Genomic DNA, 22,654 nt, shown 5'->3' on the forward strand with positions numbered 1-22,654 from the left:
CTGGTCACTATAGGCCTTGTTGACCCCTCTCCAAACATAGCACATATGGTTGTGAACATAAATCTCTATTTTGGTCTTGTTACTCAAGATTAGTGTGTGCCAGAAGCTGTGAGGTGTGCCAAGATGTTGTCGGGCATATTGTAACCAGACTTTTGTGGCATTGGTGTAGTAAAGGCTTCTTTCTGGCAACTCAACCATGCAGCTCCTTTATGTACTATTGTACTCCTTGAAATAAACACACCATGTAGCCTGCATTTCCCCTCAGGTTACCGGTGGGGTTTTCTTTGTATTCCGAAACAATTCTTCTGGCAGCAAACTTTCTTGGTCTATCTGACCTTGGCTTGGAATCAAGACATCCCTGAATTTCCACTTCTTAAGAAGGGATTGGACAATACTGACTGGCATATAAAAAGATATCCAGATCCTTGAATATCCTTTCCCATCTAAATCAAGTTTTACACCCTTGTTACACAGGTCTTTAGACAGTTCTTTTCTGCTCCCCATGGCTCAGTATCAAGCCTGCTCAGTGCATTCACATTAGAGCCAACAAATTTATTGGACTATTTACACACAGACACAAATTGCAATTCAAAAAGCCACAGATGTGGGAAATTTATTTTTAATTTCCATTCTTACCCATGTGTCACCAAGGCCAAACATGCCAGGTTATGAAAACTTTATAATTATGATTTTAAAAGGAGCCAAAATACTATGTGATAATAGATGGCTGCATATGATCACTATCCTTAATAAAAGACTGTTTTTTTGGCATGGTCATATTTTCATTATTAATGCCAAAATTTCATAATATGCTAACTTTTGAGCAGAACATACACACACACACATATATATATATATATATATATATACACACACACATACATATACACACACACACACATACATACATACATACATATACACACACACACTTCAGAGGTGAAACAAATCCTCCTACATTTACTTGTTTATCTGCAGTCTTCTCTTCCATATATCCCTTCAAAAGGGCATGCTTAAAATCTTTGTCTATAACAACAACAGGCATGTCCAAAGTCCAGCCCGCGTTCCGCTTTTGAACAGCCCGCCTGGTTGTTTGAATATACAGGGGGGTCCCCGACTTACGAACATTCGAGTTGCGAACGACCCCTACTTACAAACGGGCCCGAATGACGTCACTGCCGGCCACCGCCATTGCTGGAGAAAGCCGTTCCTACGTTTCTGGCCTGACTGAGGTCATCCTGCCTGCCCATCCACAGGCCCGGTACGTTCCAGTGGCCTGCCAGGGCACCAAAACTGCCCGGCGTGGCCTTGTCCGACCTAGTGAAGCCTCTGGATCCCCGGACTTTCCTGCGCCGCTGCCCCGCCGCGGAGGTGCATCGCGGCCGGCTTGCCTGGAAGTATTGTATACAGCATGACTATGTATATAGTATTGTACTTGTACCCGATGTTGCCAAGAATTACTCAAAGTCATGTACTGTACAATAATGTGGACTGCTGCCGTCCTTCCTATACAATCTTTCGTGGCCCTGACGATCAACCAGTGTCGGTGCCACAAAGATGTATATGCCTTGGAGGAGGCGGGATGAGAGCTGTACACACATACACAGGAGAATTTCCTGTTTACAGCCAGCCTCTGTAATAGAAAGTCCCGTCTCCGGCGCTGCCATTGGACGACTGTTCTGTCCATCAAAGGAGGCGGGACTTTCTATTAAAGAGGTCTCCGTGTAAACAGGAAATTTTCCTGTAGATAATCTTTGGCGCTCGTGAGTGCATTCCTGGCAATGGTGAGGCTACATACATGGCAATGGTGGATCTGCAGATGGCCACCTGTGAGGCTACAGATGGGCACTGACCCTTATTTTGCTTCACAGTTCTTTAAAATGAAAAAAAAAAAAAAAATTGAAACTTCCCTCTTAAAGCAAAGGTGCGTGCTATACTCCAATAAATACAGTATATCCAAATAATACGCCCAAGCTCATCTTTTTGCTCACACATAGCCATTATAGGTAGATACAGAGAATTACGACCGCTCGGCCTGAACAAAGAAATGACAGGCCGACGACAGCCATAGGTGTCCACTTGCAATTGCATATAAAGCAATTACCTGAGGTTAGGGACAGATGATCACAATTAGGGACATATGCAATCTGTTTGCATCCAGGGGCGATCAACTGTCCCAAACATCATGTGTGATTACATGCAAATACATGCAGGCAGCAACAGCCGCATTGACCTGTAAATCCAGCCACAGAAATCTGCCGCATTCTTGTTGCAGCTGGTGATAAAATCCAGTATGAATGAGGCCTAAAAGATCATGTTTGGCTATCATTTTACTCTGCATTTCTCTGCTCTGCATCATCTTTTACATATTTGAATCCCCTGGTTGCTAAACTTCCAGAGTTAAAACTTTGAAACAAAGTACTCTGGGAACAGAGCTAAAAATAGCATGGTGCAGAAAAGGGAAACAGTTTTGGTTCACATGGATTCTGGATGGGCTGATGGTTGTGTGTTAGGGTGGAAGTAGAAAGGGGAAGATTGAGCAGTGTGATAGGAGGAGGGTTTGGTATCGGAGGAACACACACAGCAGCCCATTTATAGACAAGAGTCGTAGCATGCTGAAACGCATAGAGCTTCTCTGCGTCATCCAGCAGCACACATAGTCATGCACTTACAGGCTGTTTAATCAGTCATATAAAACATTGAGGAAGAGAACTCCTAACAGAAGCGAGCCAAATAACAAGGAATGCATGCTACAAGGAAGGAGGGATAAACACAATATGTGTATAATAACCAGGCCTGGTTAGGCATCGGAGAGCTGCAACAAGGATACGATTACTAGGGTTAATAATTAAGTTTCTGTGACAAAGGTCTGGAAACCTAATTATGTCATAACGACATTTCTGCTTAGTGACAATCACAATAAAGGGCACCAGTTAAAACTCAACGGGCTCTATCATACTATTTAACCCATACTCGCACACAGGAATTTGGTACTGTAGCAGAATGGTGTCTTAAGCATGCGTAAAGTCCGAGTTTAGTTCATTTTTGTTTAGGTTTATAAATCAGCACAAGGGATGGTACTAAAGCTGGGCATAGAGGGCTTGTTTTTTTCATTCAGCTTAGGCCTCTGGCACACAATACTCCTGTTTGAGCATCTACGCACAATTTCGTACATATGCGTTTGCACAAATTCGTGCACGAAAGCTTTGGGCGTTTGGTTCTGCACAATATATAAATTGCCATTTGCGCATAAATTACTGACCAAAAATGCGGATTTTTCAATTTTTTTTACTGAAGAATACACAGTGCTTGTTTACACATCTATGTGCATATGGAACATTATAAAATTAATGGGCTGTATTTTAGCTCAGCGAGAAAAACAAAAATAAAAACCAAAGCTGTACTGACCTTTTTCAAGCTGCAGCAAGTGTGCAAGGTGCCTTAGGCCCCTTTCACACTGGGGCGGGAGGTGCGGTGGAGGTACTATACCGTCGGAATTGCGGCATTATTCGGCGGTATAGCCGCGGTGTCCCATTGTTTTCAATGGGAATGAGCGGTGGAGGAGCGGTACTCACACCGCTCCAAAGATGCTGCTAGCAGGACTTTTGGAACGGTCCCACCAGCACATCGCCTCAGTGTGAACGCACTCGGGCTTTCATACTGAGACTGCAGGGCAGGAGTTTTTCAGGCGGTATTTAGGCGCTATTTTTAGCGCTAAACCGCCTGAAAAACTCATCAGTGTGAAAGGGTTCTTAGGCTGGCCATACACCTATAGATTATCTGCAGATTCTCTATGGTCAGATGGAAAAAGTGCAACAGATTTCTCAATGAACGCTCAACCGTGTGGATGAAGGAATCTCCCACTGGGCTAAGCTTCAGTATTTTGCTAGTCGGCCCCACTAGCTCTCCCAATACCTGAACGTTCTGATTGGTTGCAGGCATTGTTTAGGTTGAGAACCAGCGGGGCCGACTAGCAAAATACTGAAGCTTGGCCCAGTGGGAGATTCCTTCATCCACACAGTTTAGCATACATGGAGAAATCTGTTTCACTTTTTCCATCTAACCATAGAAAATCTGCAGATAATCTATAGGTTTATGGCCAGCTTTAGTAAAAACAAAAACCAATGGGTATTGATCAACGTGGTGGCACTTCAACCAGTCTGGGATTCTGGGGGTCACAAATTTTCTCCTGAGAAATTTTTACCAACGTCTCCTCAAATTAGAGGTCATCGGGCTTCCTTAGATGGAGCCGACGTGATGGTTTACTGGTGTCACCCAGCCCGATCTACAGGAGAAGTACAGCTTGTGTGGATCACAGGAAGTGTAGTTTGTCCTGCACTTCTGTGACCCATTTTCAGCAGACAGTGAAGCCCGTTGTCGGCTGATGTCACAGAGACGGTCCAGGCTCGAGCAAGCCTGTACCAGCAACCAGTGAACCATTGAGATCTTGAGCTGGCTGCTCCCTCCCTTCCCCACAGCCCAGTGCTCCAGTCAACACAGGGGGGGGTGGGATGGCATAGCAGAGAGAGCCAGAGACTCACAGTCACCAGCCCTCTGCTCGGGGAGCTCTGAGAACCAAGCGATCGGTGGTGTTTGATTGGTCTCAGTCTTAGAGGTTCTGGGGTAGGCTAATTTAGGCTAGGTTCACACTACTGCGAATTCATTTGTGAATTTGAGCCGCTGCGATCACTCAAATCGCAAGTCATTAAAATAACATTGTTTTCCATTAGTGCCGTTCACATCAGTGCGAATCTAAGCTGTAAGAAAAAAAGGGTCATGTGCAAGTTTGATGCGTGTGCGATGCGAATTCAGCTCTATAGACTGGCATTCCCTGAAATCGCGGCAAAATCGCAGCAGTGTGAACCTAGCCTTATACAGAGTACACATGGACAGAGCCTGCCCTGCGGCCTGGGCATAAACAAACTCCAATCGGATCTGACTGCACAGAGGACAACAGATCTCCTTCAGTTTGTTTTTAGCGGACTGGATTCGCTTGGCGGTAGGTGGATGTAAATGGACACAAGCCTGTCCAAGGGGTGAATAGACCTTCCAATCAGGTCTGTCTAAAAAACCTGGTCAGATCAGTTGTGTAAAAGGGGCCCAAGACTGCCACCACCAACACAAGAGCTCATATTTAACGCAAGTGCCATCTTTTGTGCTGAATTAAACAAAAAAGGAAGTCCTTGGAAGAGGCCCCCCCCCCCCCCCCCCCATTTATTATTTTTTTTTTTTCCACTTGGTGATCCTGCCAGAAATACACCCTTGTCCTAGGGTGCCAACGCTTTCTCACCGTACTGCATCTATGGCAAGGTTGTGTTGTCACCCTAGAACGGGACTATGAAACAGCCTCTTTGCTCTATAATAAAGGGTGATTGGGTGTGAGGACTGGTACAGAGGACAGCAGCCAAGATTTTTGTCCAGATCAACAAGTATTTTTTTGCGCTTATTGAACAGATAAAAAATAAATAAAAAATTTCAGCAGAATATCGAAAAAGAACCCAATAGGAAAAGTGAATTGTTAGTGTTTACTTACCAATGAAAAGCAAACCTGTGCTTTGTCTAAGTGGCCTATGGCCAACTGGTCCATGTGACAGCACTGGCCAATCAGCAATATCGCAAGGGGGTCCATAGTCCTGTGTGATTCATGACTCTGCTGCCATTTACACAGGACTTTCAATCCACTCCCAGTGACAGAGTGGGTAGTGTGGGCCTGTGGAGGTCGGCATTAAAGTGCACCTGTTACCTGTTACTTTGTCTTGCAAAAGTTATAGCACAGATTGACTTTAAGTAGCTTATGCCAGGGAACTAGCATTTACAGAAAGAGGCCTGCAATGGCAGTCCACATACTCATATAAAAGGTGCATTTTAAAAAAGGAAAACCATCATGTTTTGGTTATGAACAAAGATTTCACTTTGTAAAAAAATAAAATAGAATTAAAAAAATGTATTACAGGTCGTTTCCATGGCATAGTTTGCTTGATTTCTATGAAGATCGTACAAAGCTGTCTGCTTTATTTCTGGCTGCCTTTGCAGATTGACTTAATAACCTGGACAGTGTGCAAAGGGTCAGAACTGTCAGGTTTGTGCCGCCATCTGTGCCTCCTCACTTCCTGTTGAAGCAACAGGTGCCACCAGAACAGGAAGGAAGGAAAATCTCTCCAAAGAGGACACATAACAGCAAGAACAACACATTCATAGTAAAGTGTGTGAGGATTAGCACCCCTCTAAAAATATTTTTATTGTTGTCAGAGTCCCCATTCCAGTAATTGGTAACCCCAGGACAGAAATGGGAATCTGTCAACAGGAACCAATATCGGAGGGCTCTGAGGGCCAATATCTCTGCTAGAAGAGGGGGAAACGGGTTGTCTGTTATCCAGGTCTATGTTTAGCAACACAATTGCAAGAAAAAACCCTCAGGAAATATTTTTTTAAGAGCTCCTCCTGCTGGCTACCAGTGGTAAATATTAAATATTTAAAAAAGGTAAAAGCTCATACTAATCCAAATGAAAAAAAATCTAATAATATTTTAAAACAGCTTAATTGACATAATACATCAAGCCTTGCACGGCACCATGTTAGTAATACCTACATCTGCAATTCTTATGACCCCCCCCAGGGTGACAGTTTTTGTGGTCATGTTTTGCAGAGTGTGCCAAATATTATGCTGATGCTGCATGACATTTCCAAACACATTGGAAAAAAGTGAGACAAACGACAAAGCACTCCCTAGGATTCATGTTATGCATCCGTTTAGCTAGAATATAATCTACTGTAAACATATGACATTTTCAAAACATTTTTGCAAACTATAATTATACAAAATGACTAAACTGGGAAAGTGAAAAAAAAAAAGTTTCTGCAATAGAAGTGCTTTTATACTCACCTCTTTGCTTAGGTCTCCTAAAATAGAAGCCTAGCTTGCTGCATTTTCATGTGCGTTTAACACATACATACATATATATATATATATACACATACATACATATACATACATACATACACACACATACACACAAATATGCAGCAGAAAAATGGTGGGCTTTAAGGCCCACATGGTGCATACACTCAACAATGGGCAGCTGATGTTTCTGTGCCGAGATTGCGCTCAGCGCTCCCAGCACTATCAAAGACAGTTGTCCTGGCCAATGAATGGAAGCTGGTGGGAATGGCTCCCGATCACGTGACCACTGCAACAGTTGGAGGCAGTAAGAGCAGACAGCTGAGCTGCAGTTTTACCACCCACCTAATCAGGCACATGCAACCGCTTAGGGCAGTACACATTCTTTGCTTCTCAGCCAAAATCAAACCTCCCGTCACGTTCAGTGGACAGTACCGCTGCCGAACATAACCCATTAAAGCGAACGGGGCCAGGGCCGATCCTAGGCAGGGTGCGCGGGGTGCTCCGCACCCAGGCGCTGCAGAGGTGGGGGCGCCGAAGCTCCAAAGTGCTCCACTCCCGCCTCCTTGTCTGTGTCCAGAGGCGGAGCGCATGCTGCGGTTCCCCATCCCGTTTGCTCTCTCCGCTGGCTACCGACAAGAGCGCATACCTCCCGCTGTCCCCGGAATCCGGGTTGGGTACTGCAGTGTAGCCTAGTACCAGAACACGTTCCGGTACTAGGCTCCACCAATTAATTCTGACTGGTGCACGTGGATCAGTCTCCCGTCTGCCCCGCCCCCTCTGCGTGTGTCAGCTCTTCTCCCATAGGCGGTGTGATGAGAGGCTTCTGGGTTGGCTGGAGCTGCTACCAATAATCCCGTGCACTCCCAGAAATGCTCTCCGAGTGCCACCCTCCTAGTAACCAAAGATGCCAGGTATGACCCGCCCCCCTGTAATGTGCTTCTGCTGCCAGCACACCTGAGCTACAGGGATCTATTAAACAGGTGCTGATCTATGGGGACACCTGCTGTGGGGGGCTCTGATGGACACCTGCTGTGGGGGGGCTCTGATGGGGGACACTAATGATCATCTCTGTGTTTGAGTCATAGAAACATTTGTAAAGGGGAGGAGTTAGTAAGATGACCACACCCATGGGGGGGCGCCAGCAATATTTCTGCACCCAGGTGTCTGTGACCCTAGGATCGGCCCTGAACGGGGGCCCCAGTGCAACTGTGTGCACTGCACATAGTTGTGACGCAGTGGCTTGGCCTTTTCAGGGTTAAAACTGGTCCATCGACTGCCCTTTGAAAAGTGATCCACTGTGGAATGCTTTTGAATGGGCTACCGCACGTATGAACGAGCCCTTATGGTTTAGCTTGCTTTAATTAGTTTAAAACTTGTTACACCCACACCACCAAGCCTCTGAAAACATTGCTGTCATGGTATGTGGAAGCATGTCAGCAACACATATCACATAACTCATCAAGACACATAAAAGTAAAAATGCAAATACAAATCACACGAGCCACGTATCTGGCCTACATGTGCAAAACACACATGCTAAAATGTGAAATGCTGTAGAAATGTCCAGCTCGCTATGAAAAAATGGTTGTGTGGGCTTTTATATAATAAAAAAAATAGCTGAACCTGATGGTACAATATGGATGGCTTTATCTACAGAAAACCAGTATAGTGCAGAGTCTGACAGCTACAGAGGAATGTCACCGACAATGACACAACCAGGCCCTCCCCCCAGTATGCACGACTGTTGGAACTTGTCAAGAAATTTCTATCAAGATAAGGAAATTGCAGGGGAAGGGCATAAGCTAGACAAGCAAAGAAAAGAGAACTAATAGCAGAAATTAAAGCTACAGAGGTCTCAATGATACATCCTACATCTCAGGCCTCGGTCACACCTATGTTATGCATTTAGAGGACATTCATGAACACATAAATGCGTCTCATAAATGTTTCAATGGTGCCATTCTCACTGAGGAGTACCTGCATTTAGGAGTGGCGAGTTCAGCTCACTTTAGAGGAAATTGAATTCTGTGCAACCAGGACCCGATTAGAAACTCACACCGCTGAGATCATTTTGATCCAACTTTCAGTGCAATTATGTAGTGCTACTCGGATGCAACTTTGATAAGATTTGTATTTTCTATGGGGCCAAAAAACGCACCAACGTAGTACAGAAAACGTTTCTAAAAGTTACTTCAATCTGAGTCGCACTGATGTGAACTGGCACCATTAAAAAAGAATGCAATTTTCTTTGTCATGAGGTTTCGCACTAGTGTGAACCAGGCCTAAGACTTCTCCCGTATGGTGAGAGAAAGATCCCGAGGACCTCTAAACCTCCTTCACACGCTAGAAACTATCCAAAAACCTTTAAAAAAAAGTTTTGGCTGGAGTTGAGCTTCATTATTAGCTAGGGGAAAAGAGCTTGCCCCAGGTATTGAGTAATATGCAGCAAGCACCCCTACCATTGAGGAAATATTAGAAACGTCTACACAAAAGATATGTGGCAGGCACAGAATTCGTTTTTGGGAGGTACTGACTTCACACGCCTTCCTACAATGCTGGCTCTGGAAACTGTCCAGCCTCCACAAGATTGTGAGCTCATATGCCAGCTGTATTGTCGAGTAAAAGGTGTTGTAAAGGTTAATTTTTAATTTTCTAAATAGGTACTTTTAAGCTAGTGAATTGTTAATTCACTTACCATTTCCTTCTAAATGTTTTTTTTCCCCCCTTTGCCTGAATTTCTCACTTCCTGTTTCTCCTCAGTAAGCTTGCCCCCATCATCCGAGCCATTCTGGCTGGGGGTTAGTCAGCCAGAACAGCTTACTGAGGAGGAACAGGAAGCGAGAAATTCAGACAAAGAAAACAAAACATTTAGAAGGGAAATCAAAGGAAAAGAGGCACGTGAACCAACAATGCACTAGACTAAAGTAAGCTATTTAGAAAATTAAAAACAAACCTTTACAGCCCCAAGGCATCCCCAAGTACAAATGCAAATAAGTTTGGTTGCTTGAAGGCAACAAATGGCTGGAGCCTTTCTTCCCTAGGGCTCCTTAAAATGGCATAGCAGTTGGGCAGAACTGACCACAAGATATTACAATCGTGGCACACACTGGTTGGTCTTTTCAGAAAAACATGCATGTCTATTCGCTAAACAAACATCTCTGGATCCAGCATTAGCCAGTTAAAACTATCCTTTTAAAATTTCAACAGTTTCTCACCAACTGCCATTGGCAACACTCATCTCATGTCCATGGAAAACGCACAGGCGGCCACGTGGCAACACAAGCACTGGAAGGACTCAACCCCAAACATAAGGCTGGGTTAACGTTTATGCAAATTGAATGCGGGTTTCCTCGCATCCAAGATAAAACTGATACATTTCTTTGAAAACAACCCAAATCAGTGTAGCAGAATACATTTTCATCTAAATTTATGAAGACACAAAATTCTGAAAATAAATAACGGAAACTAAAATAGATGTGCTGTTTTTCAACATTTTCTGTCTTTGTTTATTTAGCAAAAAAAAACACAGCAGTGATTAAGAGCCGACTCACACAGGGGCGACTCGTCAGGCGACTCAGCCGCCTGACAAGTCGCGTCCCATTGTATTCAATAGAACCGTTCTAATAGGAGCGACGCAAGTCGCTCTGACTTAGAAAAAGGTTCTTGTACGACTGAGGGCAACTCGGGGCGACTTGCATAGACTTCTATACAGAAGTCATTTTGCAAGTCGCCTCCGAAGTCGTCTTCAGGACGCCTTGCTGAGTCGCCCCCGAAGTCGTGCCGCCCCAGTGTGAACCGGCTCTAAAGCGGAGGTTCACCCTAAAAACATGTATATACCATTACATTCAGCATACTTCCGACATGTACAGTATGCTGTTTGTTTTTTTACGCTGTACATACCGTATTATTCTTTTCCACCCGGCTTCCGGGTTCTCACTCAGCTCTACACGGCTCCTAGTCTGTGCGCAGTGTCTCCCAGTTTGGCTATATTCGGAAACTCGTGACGCGCCTTATCTGCCGGGGGGGGAAGTTTTATCAAGCACGTCAATCATGTGGGCCAAGTCCCAGGTGACATTGCGCCATGGCATAGGAACGCCTACTCCCGCAGGAGTGAGAAGCTGGGTGGAAAAGAACAATACGGTATGTACAGTGAGAAAAAAAAAAAAAAAAAAATACGCTATTGTCAAAGTGCGGCACTAAAAGCTGAAAATTGTCCTGGGTAAGATGGGAATAAAAATGGCCAGGTTATTGAAATGGTTAAAAAAAAAAAAAAAAAAAAAAAACACTGGGTCATCCTCTGTACCAGTAAAATACGCACTTTTTTGCAGTATTTTGGTAGAATGTGGTACAAAATTTTTGTAGCAATTAGCCAAAAATCTGCGTTTAAGGGATCATTCATACCAGCCACATTGGGTTGAGGTGGGCAGTAAACAGTGCGATGCATCACACTGCCCAATGTACACCAGTCAGGACATGCATTGTACAGAGCTTGAATGGGTTTTGTAAAAAAAAAAACACACACACCATCTCACATTTAAGTTTCTCAGGAAAAACTGAAAATTGGAGATGGGATTGAGAAGTTCATTGGTAAGACTACATGAGATCAGGGAGGGAATTTGAGGAAGCAGACAGTGAAAGCAGCTGTTCAGGACCCCGGCGGGCGGCAGCACTTCAGCTGCACAGAGCTACGATTGTCAGTGACACTTGCACAGCTGCACGTCAAGCCTCAGAAGTATGGCAAGCGGTCCCCAAACTAGGCTCGCCAGCATTTCAGGGCGGAGGTCACATGCAGAAAAATAAAGCTATAGCAGTGCCAGGCACACTGACGAATGGTCATTACAAAACTTCTCTGGAGACAAGTCTTGGCAGCTTTAAGCACACACACCCAACTCCTATACACAGAGCGCTGCCTCCATCATACACACCAAAATGTCCCAACACACAAAGTACACTGCACTACAACAGCCTTTCTACCATGGAGGAATCAACCTTAGGCCTCATACACACGATCAGACTTCCAACAGACTTTTCCGTGAATTTTGCTCCGAATGGGCGTTGGACGTGAACTTGGTATGCATACACACGATAGGACTTTTTCAGCCAACAAACACGAACTTAGTGACGTAATAGACATACTACGTGTGTTTTTCTGCTCTTTACCGCCACCCTTTGGGCAACTTCTGCTATTGTTTTCTCATCTTTAGCATTGGTTCTGAGCATGCATGTTTATACTTTGGACTTTAGTACACACGATCGGATTAGCCAATGTAGGACATTTGTTGCCGGAAAGTTTGTCTGTTCTCACAGCGAAAATTTGTCTGATGATAAAGCGAAAAAGTGTGTCGCATAGAGCGTACACCTGGTCGGACTGTCTGCAAAAACAGGTCCGTCGGAGGTTTGTTGTCAAAAAGTTTGATCGTGTGTACGGGCCTTTGCATTGGTGGTTAGAAGGAGAGCATCCCAATATTGGTGGTCAGGAGATCAACCTTACATTGGTGGGCAGCGTAGGCAGGTGATTAACAATTCTGGCATGGCTCTTCTCAAGGAACCTCTAGCAACCTCTGGGGAAAACCTAGTTGAAAAAGGGTAAACTAGCAAATGTAACAAGCAGGTGACTTGGCAAAAGAGGTCATATCAGCATAAATAGTCAGATGTCACATGCAGTGACAAAGGTCCTTTAGCACCCGAGGTAAAAACTCCAACATGCGCCCCCTACTACAAGAGCTGTGAACTACATCCGCAGCACAAGTTGCAGGTCCTGTCCTTTCCACCCCCCACCTGCCCAAGGCAGCTGCCTCTTCTGACTACCCCTTTGTCCAAAAGCTGCCAAAAAAAAACATGCCACCTTCACCACGTTAAGTAGAGGTCATGTTTTATAAAAGTTTAATAGGCTGAAACAGGACAGTTTCTCTTTAAAGAAAAGAGAATAAAGAAAAAAAAGGCTTGGCACTTTTTTCTACATGTCTTACAGATAAAGTCGGCTGTTTCCCATAATAAATACATTTGTAGTAGAGGAATGAGATTGCTCTATCTAGTAGTGCAATAGGGTTGGTGGCACAGAAGGTGAGTTACAGGAAACAGCACAGAGTGAATCATAAGGAGAAGTTAGGAGGGGTGGGGAGAGGAACTATGAATCAGCCAGAGGGGACGGTGATGAAATCCACGCTCACCGCGGATAAAGGAGGAACGTGCAAGTCTGACAGATCTATCCAAGTGCAGGAGATGGAGAAAAACACACATTATGGGGGGGGGGGCAACTTATCTTGCAGCACACGTGACCTCCTGCTAGTCTACTGATGGACCCTGAAGACCCCCCCACGGTAATGGACCGCATACATCACATTTCTGTCTAAGATATGCAGACAAGTGCAGACCTGTGAGCTCAACACATCTACAATTTGTATACAGAAAAAGATTGCACATGTGGGGGGAGTAATACTCGTGATCACTTATTCGGTAATACTCGTGAGGATTTATATGTCAAAGTGAAAAGGCGACTTTTAAAGGTTTTTGTATGTCAATACAACAGAATTGTAAGAATAGGGATTTATTTTAAAGAGAACCAGTGCTTTAACCATGTGGGCCAAATCACCAGGTTCACTTTGATGGCAGCCCCAAGTGCAGTCTAGGTGACCCACATATGCCATGCCCTACTGCCACGCTTCCCCAATCATTTCTAGAACCATAGGACATCTGTGCCCCATATACTGTATGTCATTTCAGTTGCCCTCTGTATATGAGACCAGTGATCACACAGGTGCCCCACCCAAGACAGTCTGTGTGTCCCATGCCATGCTCCTGTGCCAGTTCTCCCAATCATTTCAGTTGCCCTCTGTGTCCCATGTAAATCATGGGTCTAGTGATCAGGAAGGGGGCCTGCCATCCCCATCAGTAGAAGCAACCCATGAACATAAGACCAGTAACCAGGGATGTCCCCCACCGCAGACAGCATGCCATGCTCTGGTCAGGGATCCCAAACATTTCAGCTGCAATTTGTGTCCCATGTAAATCCTGGAGCCAGAGACCAGACATATGCCCTGTGCACCCTGCCAGTCTTGGTGCCCTAGATATATGGGTGTCATGCTCTTCTGCCAGGATCCCTAATCATTTTTAGATCCAGCTGTCAGTGTCCCATCTATGTCATAAAAGAGTATGCCAGGGTTCAATATATGCCCTCTATTTATGATAAGACCAGCAATCACACATGTGCCCTGCCCCTATATCAGGGTCCCCAACCATTCCAGCTGCCAACTGTGTCCCATGTAAATCCTGGGGCCAGAAACCACACCTATGACTTATACACACTGCCAGTCTGGGTGCCCTCTGTATGTATTGAGACCAGTGACCTGGAATGTCCCCTCCCCCTGGGCAGTCTAGGTGCCCCATGTATGCCATGCCCTACTGCCAGCATCTCCAATCATTTCAAGAGCCAACTGTCATCTGTGCCCAATGTATGTCACTCAGCGTATGCCAGGGTCCCCAACCATTTGAGTTGCTCCTGTATATGATCAGACCCATAGGCTTGTGCCTGGGCACACTCGAATCACCCTATGTGGCGCATATTTCCCTAATATGTCACCCAAAACATACATACACATATATATATATATATATATATATATACATATATACACACACACACACACACACACACACACACACGTTTGAGCTTTGGGGTGCACACCTATGATCAGACCAGTGATCACACATGTGCCCTGCTACTCAGTCTGGGTGCCCCTTGCCATGCTCCTATGCTAGGAACCAGTGGCGGCTGCTGCTCGATAATCCGGGGTACCATGTGTTGTGTGAAGGGATGCTATTGACGAGCGACACTCATGTCTATGCATGTTGCTGGAAAAGAAGAGAGGCAGCAAGATCCTCAAGATCAAAGTCACCCCCGGGAGATAAGCACCAGGAACACTATACACCCCCCCCCCCCCCCGGAGACAAACTCCAGGACGCCATATACAAACCCCCTGCCGTGGGAAATGGACGGCCTCCTTACCTCTATACTGCCCATCCCCTTCTTGAGCTTGGGAGTGCTGGATGGCTGAGCCAGATGGTGAGCCATCCCTGAATTGGCAGCTGGTGGGCCCATCGGTCTATTCTTGCTTCTCCCCAGGCCGCGCGTCTCCTCCCTTTGGCCCAAAGGAGAAGCAATGTTATTGGCCAATTGGGAAATGGGTCTCTGGGCCCGCTTCCCGATTGACTGGGAGGAGAATCTGTGTAAGAATAGCGAATATTCATACGCTATTATCACACAACTGGGTGGGATCGGGCGGAGAGCTCAGCGCCCCGAGTCCTTTTTTAAGCCAGCCAATTAGAGCTTCAGGCTCCAATTACGTGCTTCAAAAAAACACACCACCCCCATTGCAATCTATAGTCCGGCGCCCTGTATGTAGATCAGGGGGCTGGACGCATGGATGGGGGGGGGGCATGCACCCCTAATGTATGGACCGCCACTGCGAGGAACCCCAACCATTCCAGCTGCCCTCTGAGCCCCCTTTAAAGGCTGGTCTAGCGACCAGGATTTGGCCCTCTCCTCCCTAGAAGCCCGGGTGCCCCATCTACATCATAAGACCCCCTTCTCCAGAAGCCCGGGTGCCCCATCTACATGATAAGACCCCCTTCTCCAGAAGCCCGGGTGCCCCATCTACATGATAAGACCCCCTTCTCCAGAATCCCAGGTGCCCCATCTACATGATAAGACCCCCTTCTCCAGAAGCCCGGGTGCCCCATCTACATGATAAGACCCCCTTCTCCAGAAGCCCGGGTGCCCCATGTATATGATAAGACCCCCTTCTCCAGAAACCCAGGTGCCCCATGTATATGATAAGACCCCCTTCTCCAGAAACCCAGGTGCCCCATGTACATGATAAGACCCCCTCCCCAGAAGCCCGGGTGCCCCATGTATATGATAAGACCCCCTTCTCCAGAAACCCAGGTGCCCCATGTATATGATAAGACCCCCTTCTCCAGAAGCCCGGGTGCCCCATCTACATGATAAGACCCCCTTCTCCAGAAGCCCGGGTGCCCCATGTATATGATAAGACCCCCTTCTCCAGAAACCCAGGTGCCCCATGTATATGATAAGACCCCCTTCTCCAGAAGCCCGGGTGCCCCATCTACATGATAAGACCCCCTTCTCCAGAAGCCCGGGTGCCCCATGTATATGATAAGACCCCCTTCTCCAGAAACCCAGGTGCCCCATGTATATGATAAGACCCCCTTCTCCAGAAGCCCGGGTGCCCCATCTACATGATAAGACCCCCTTCTCCAGAAGCCCGGGTGCCCCATCTACATGATAAGACCCCCTTCTCCAGAAGCCTGGGTGCCCCATGTATATGATAAGACCCCCTTCTCCAGAAACCCAGGTGCCCCATGTATATAAGACCCCCTTCTCCAGAAACCCAGGTGCCCCATGTACATGATAAGACCCCCTCCCCAGAAGCCCGGGTGCCCCATGTACATGATAAGACCCCCTCCCCAGAAGCCCGGGTGCCCCATGTATGTGATAAGACCCCCCTCCCCAGAAGCCCGGGTGCCCCATCTACAAGATAAGACCCCCCTTCCCAGAAGCCCGGGTGCCCCATCTACATGATAAGACCCCCTTCTCCAGAAACCCAGGTGCCCCATCTACAAGATAAGACCCCCCTCCCCAGAAGCCTGGGTGCCCCATGTATATGATAAGACCCCCTCCCCAGAAGCCCGGGTGCCCCATGCCGCCCGTCATGCCCCAGCTGACACTCACTGTTTGAACATGCTGTCCATGTCCTTGATCTGCTTTCGGGAGAACTCATGGAACTCGGTGTAGGGGTTGAAGATGTTGGACCGGTTGGCTGGCACGGCGGAGCCGGCATTGATGTCATTCCTCCGGTTGAGCTTGGCACTGAGCTCGGAGTCGGCGCTGGCGGTGGCCGGCTTGTCCTCCTCCCCGCCCGTGTCCTTCACCTCTCCGGACTCCTCCTGCGGGTCGGCGTCTTCCAGCACTAAGCGCCGGTTCAGTTTCTGGGCTAACTCGTTCTCTGCCATGAGAGCTGAAGGAAGAGACGAGAGTCTGAGAAGAGGAGAGGAGCTCCAGAGTGTTCACAAACTTCCCCCAGAGCTGGGATAAGGGAGCGGGGAGGAGCCCGGGAGAGGAGGGGGAGGAGCCCGGCACCGCCTGTCCTCTGTACGGCGCCTGCGGGACAGGTGTACTGACCGGAGACCTTCTCCTAATACATGGGACCTCTCCTCCTGGTCCTGGAAGGGGCAGTCACAACCCCTCAGCTGGGTGTACATCTTCTGGGACAATGGAGTGAGAGATGAAAGTCAGGAACCCAACATGTCAGGGATAGGGAGTTCTTGAATCGGGTTCACACCTATGAAGATTGCTTTTCATCCGTTTCTGCGGTGCTTTTTGTGGTGTATTTTGCACACGCGTTTTGACACATTTTTATTTTTTTTGGCCAATTTGTTGTGTGGTTTAAAGTGGAGGTTCACCCGAAAGTAAATTTTTAACCTTAGATTGATGCTCATTTTGTCAAGGGGAATCGGGTCGTTTTTTTAAAATCGAAGCAGTACTTACCGTTTTAGAGAGCGATCTTCTCCGCCGCTTCCGGGTATGGGCTGCGGGACTGGGCGTTCCTATTTGGTTGATAGGCTTCCGACAGTAGCCGAACGTCGGTGCGCAGGCGCCGTATAGAGCCGCACCGACGTTCGGCTTCTTTCGGCTACTCGTGACGCGATGTATGCGACCGTCGGAAGCCTGTCAATCAAATAGGAACGCCCAGTCCCGAAGACCATACCCGGAAGCCGTGGAGAAGATCGATCTCTAAAACGATAAGTACTGCTTCGATTTTAAAAAAAACTACCCGATTCCCCTTCACAAAATGAGCATCAATCTAATGTTAAAAAATTGTCCCTATAATTTACATATAGGGGGTAAGACGGCTCTGGTGCGCAGAATTACATACCTAGTACGTGATCCTACACTTCTGGGTCTGGGGCGTGCCACCAGCAACCCGCTTCCGCTATGATTAGACATCTGTGGGTACTGCCAGCACCCGCTAATCATTAAGTAGAGAGCCAGAACAGCGATGTGCCTATGTAAACAAGGCAGATCGCCATTCTGTCAGTAGAAAAGGCATTGGCCCGGATTCAGAAAGCAGTTACAACGGCGTATCTCCAGATACGCCGTCGTAACTCTGAGTGCGGGCCGTCGCATCTCGGCGTCTGATTCATAGAATCAGAAACGCCTCAATGTTGCCTAGATGCGAGCGGCGTAAGTCTCCTACGCCGTCGTATCTTAGGGTGCAATATTTACGCTGACCGCTAGGGGCGCTTTCCTAGACTTCCGCGTTGAATATGCAAATTAGGTAGATACGCCGATTCAGAAACGTACGTCCGCCTGGCGCATTTTTTTACGTCGTTTGCGTAACGCTTTTTCCGGCGTAAAGTTACCCCTCATAAAGCAGGGGTAAGTCATGTTAAGTATGGACGTCGGAAACGACTGAACAGCGTCGTATTTTACGTCGTTTACATAAGTCGTTCGCGAATACGGCTGTACGTAAGTTACGTTCACATCGAAAGCATTGACAGTTTGCAGCGTAATTTGGAGCATGCGCACTTTCGTAAAAAACGTCAAATACGTGGGGTCACACTAAATTTAAAAAAACACGCCCACATCATCCACATTTGAATTAGGCGGGCTTACGCCGGACCACATACATTACGCTGCCGTAACTTAGGGCACAAGTTCTTTATGAATACGGAACTTGCGCCCTAAGTTACGGCGGCGTATGCAGCTTTTCAATGTTAAAGCACACCCACCAAGAGGCCACATTCATAGGCATCCGCAGAACTTTTTTCAGGGGGGTGGGCAACATTTTAAGGTCACCCATGCACTGCCCCCTTTTGACAATGCCTTGAAGTGGATTGGCTTAGCCGCGACTCACAAGTATTTATTTTTAAAGGGGAAACTGCAGACTTTATTCTAGGCATGTGCTATGTACAGGGTGCAGAACCCAGGCGTGTGCTATGTACAGGGTGCAGATTCCAGGTGTGTGCTATGTACGGGGTGCAGAATCCAGGCGTGTGCTATGTACAGGGTGAAGATTCCAGGTGTGTGCTATGTACAGGGTGCAGAATCCAGGCGTGTGCTATGTACAGAGTGCAGATTCCAGGAGTGTGCTATGTACCGGGTGCAGATTCCAGGTGTGTGCCATGTACAGGGTGCAGAATCCAGGCGTGTGCTATGTACAGGGTGCAAAATCCAGGCGTGTGCTATGTACAGGCTGCAGAATCCAGGCGTGTGCTATGTACAGGGTGCAGATTTCAGGCGTGTGCTATGTACAGGGTGCAGAATCCAGGCATGTGCTATGTACAGGGTGCAGAATCCAGGTGTGTGCTATGTACAGGTGCAGATTACAGGTGTGTGCTATGTACAGGGTGCAAAATCCAGGCGTGTGCTGTGTACAGGGTGCAGATTTCAGGAGTGTACTATGTACAGGGTGTAGATTTCAGGCATGTGCTATGTACAGGGTGCAGATTTCAGGTGTGTGCTATGTACAGGGTGCAGAATCCAGGTGTGTGCTACGTACAGGGTGCAGAATCCAGGTGTGTGCTACGTACAGGGTGCAGAATCCAGGCGTGTGCTATGTACAGGGTGCAGAATCCAGGCGTGTGCTATGAACAGGGTGCAGAATCCAGACATGTGCTATGTACAGGGTGCAGATTTCAGGTGTGTGCTTTATACAGGGTGCAGAATCCAGGCGTGTGCTATGTACAGGGTGCAGAATCCAGGCGTGTGCTATGTACAGGGTGCAGAATCCAGACGTGTGCTATGTACAGGGTGCAGATTTCAGGCGTGTGCTTTGTACAGGGTGCACAATCCAGGCGTGTGCTTTGTACAGGGTGCAGAATCCAGGCGTGTGCTATGTACAGGGTGCAGAATCCAGATGTGTGCTATGTACAGGGTGCAGATTTCAGGCGTGTGCTATGTACAGGGTGCAGATTTCAGGCGTGTGCTTTGTACAGGGTGCAGAATCCAGGCGTGTGCTATGTACAGGGTGCAGAATCCAGGCATGTGCTATGTACAGGGTGCAGATTTCAGGCGTGTGCTTTGTACAGGGTGCAGAATCCAGGCATGTGCTATGTACAAGGTGCAGAATCCAGGCGTGTGCTATGTACAGGGTGCAGAATCCAGGCGTATGCTATGTACAGGGTGCAGAATCCAGGCGTGTGCTATGTACAGGGTGCAGAATCCAGGCGTGTGCTATGTACAGGGTGCAGATTTCAGGCGTGTGCTTTGTACAGGGTGCAGAATCCAGGCGTGTGCTATGTACTGGGTGCAGAATCCAGGCGTGTGCTATGTACAGGGTGCAGAATCCAGGCATGTGCTATGTACAGGGTGCAGATTTCAGCCGTGTGCTTTGTACAGGGTGCAGAATCCAGGCATGTGCTATGTACAGGGTGCAGAATCCAGGCGTGTGCTATGTACAGGGTGCAGAATCCAGGCGTGTGCTATGTACAGGGTGCAGAATCCAGGCGTGTGCTATGTACAGGGTGCAGAATCCAGACATGTGCTATGTACAGGGTGCAGATTTCAGGTGTGTGCTTTGTACAGGGTGCATAATCAAGGCGTGTGCTATGTACAGGGTGCAGAATCCAGGTGTGTGCTATGTACAGGGTGCAGAATCCAGACGTGTGCTATGTACAGGGTGCAGATTTCAGGCGTGTGCTTTGTACAGGGTGCAGAATCCAGGCGTGTGCTTTGTACAGGGTGCAGAATCCAGGCGTGTGCTATGTACAGGGTGCAGAATCCAGATGTGTGCTATGTACAGGGTGCAGATTTCAGGCGTGTGCTATGTACAGGGTGCAGATTTCAGGCGTGTGCTTTGTACAGGGTGCAGAATCCAGGCGTGTGCTATGTACAGGGTGCAGAATCCAGGCATGTGCTATGTACAGGGTGCAGATTTCAGGCGTGTGCTTTGTACAGGGTGCAGATCCAGGCATGTGCTATGTACAGGGTGCAGAATCCAGGCGTGTGCTATGTACATGGTGCGGAATCCAGGCGTGTGCTATGTACAGGGTGCAGAATCCAGGCGTGTGATATGTACAGGGTGCAGAATCCAGGCGTGTGCTATGTACAGGGTGCAGATTTCAGGCTTGTGCTATGTACAGGGTGCAGATTTCAGGCGTGTCCTATGTACAGGGTGCAGATTTCAGGCGTGTGCTATGTACAGGGTGCAGAATCCAGGCGTGTGCTATGTACAGGGTGCAGAATCCAGGCATGTGCTATGTACAGGGTGCAGAATCCAGGCGTGTGCTATGTACAGGGTGCAGATTTCAGGCGTGTACAACCCATGCACAAGCCTATGGTGGACACCTTGCTGATCTCTGATTCCAGGGGGGCGCTTGCCCTTTCTGTGGCCTTTGATACTGTTGACCACCTACTGTTCCTCAAAAAAACTCCACTTGCTTGGCCTCTAAGATTCTGCTCCTTCCTGTTTCTCCTCCTACCTGTCATAGCGTTCCTTCAATGTTGTCTACAACTCTGTCTTCTCCTCCTCACTTTCTCTTTCTGTCGGATCCCCCAATGTTCCTCAGACCCTTTCTCTTCTCCATCTACACCTCCTCCTTTGGTCACTTGATAACCTCCCATGGCTTCCAGTACCATCTGAACCCAAGTCTATTTCTCTACTCCTCACCTCACTATTTTAGTCTATTCTCTCATTACTAACTTATTAACTACCATACCAGCATGGATGTCACAATACTTCCTCAAACTCAATCTTTCTAAATCTGAACTCACAATATCCCCCCTGCCATTGTCCCCCCCCCCCCCTGACTTCTCCATCTAGATCAGGGGTGGGCAATTATTTTTTCGATGGGGCCACATGAGAAACTAAAAATATTTTGGAGGGCCGGGCCAAAAGGCTAAACTCAATACTGCATAAAATCAATTGTATTTCTTTATAAAAAGCAGTAAATATCATTGTTGGAAAACTGGGGGACAGAGGCTGGGGACATGACACAGGAGGGGGACAGAGGCTGGGGACATGACACAGGAGGGGGACAGAGGCTGGGGACATGACACAGGAGGGGGACAGAGGCTGGGGACATGACACAGGAGGGGGACAGAGGCTGGGGACATGACACAGGAGGGGGACAGAGGCTGGGGACATGACACAGGAGGGGGACAGAGGCTGGGGACATGACACAGGAGGGGGACAGAGGCTGGGGACATGACACAGGAGGGGGACAGAGGCTGGGGACATGGCACAGGAGGGGGACAGAGGCTGGGGACATGACACAGGAGGGGGACAGAGGCTGGGGACATGGCACAGGAGGGGGACAGAGGCTGGGGACATGGCACAGGAGGGGGACAGAGGCTGGGGACATAACACAGGAGGGGGACAGAGGCTGGGGACATGACACAGGAGGGGGACAGAGGCTGGGGACATGACACAGGAGGGGGACAGAGGCTGGGGACATGACACAGGAGGGGGACAGAGGCTGGGGACATGACACATGAGGGGGACAGAGGCTGGGGACATGGCACAGGAGGGGGACAGAGGCTGGGGACATGGCACAGGAGGGGGACAGAGGCTGGGGACATGACGCATGAGGGGGACAGAGGCTGGGGACATGACACAGGAGGGGGACAGAGGCTGGGGACATGACACAGGAGGGGGACAGAGGCTGGGGACATGACACAGGAGGGGGACAGACGCTGGGGACATGACACAGGAGGGGGACAGAGGCTGGGGA

The 22,654-nt window shown here is 47.9% G+C and overlaps 1 protein-coding gene across 1 annotated transcript in view; it reads right to left on the reverse strand.

The window, feature by feature from the left end:
• Positions 1-17,038, reverse strand: part of EFHD1 (EF-hand domain family member D1) — a 35,918-nt gene extending 18,880 nt beyond the window's left edge. The window contains exon 1 of the mRNA XM_040348950.1: positions 16,653-17,038. Within this exon, the coding sequence (XP_040204884.1) occupies positions 16,653-16,933 (281 nt within the window). The 5' untranslated portion in view covers positions 16,934-17,038. The remainder of the gene's footprint in view (positions 1-16,652) is intronic.
• Positions 17,039-22,654: the final 5,616 nt, after the last annotated feature.

Source organism: Rana temporaria, chromosome 4 (assembly GCF_905171775.1).
Source record: "Rana temporaria chromosome 4, aRanTem1.1, whole genome shotgun sequence".
NCBI lineage: Eukaryota > Metazoa > Chordata > Amphibia > Anura > Ranidae > Rana > Rana temporaria.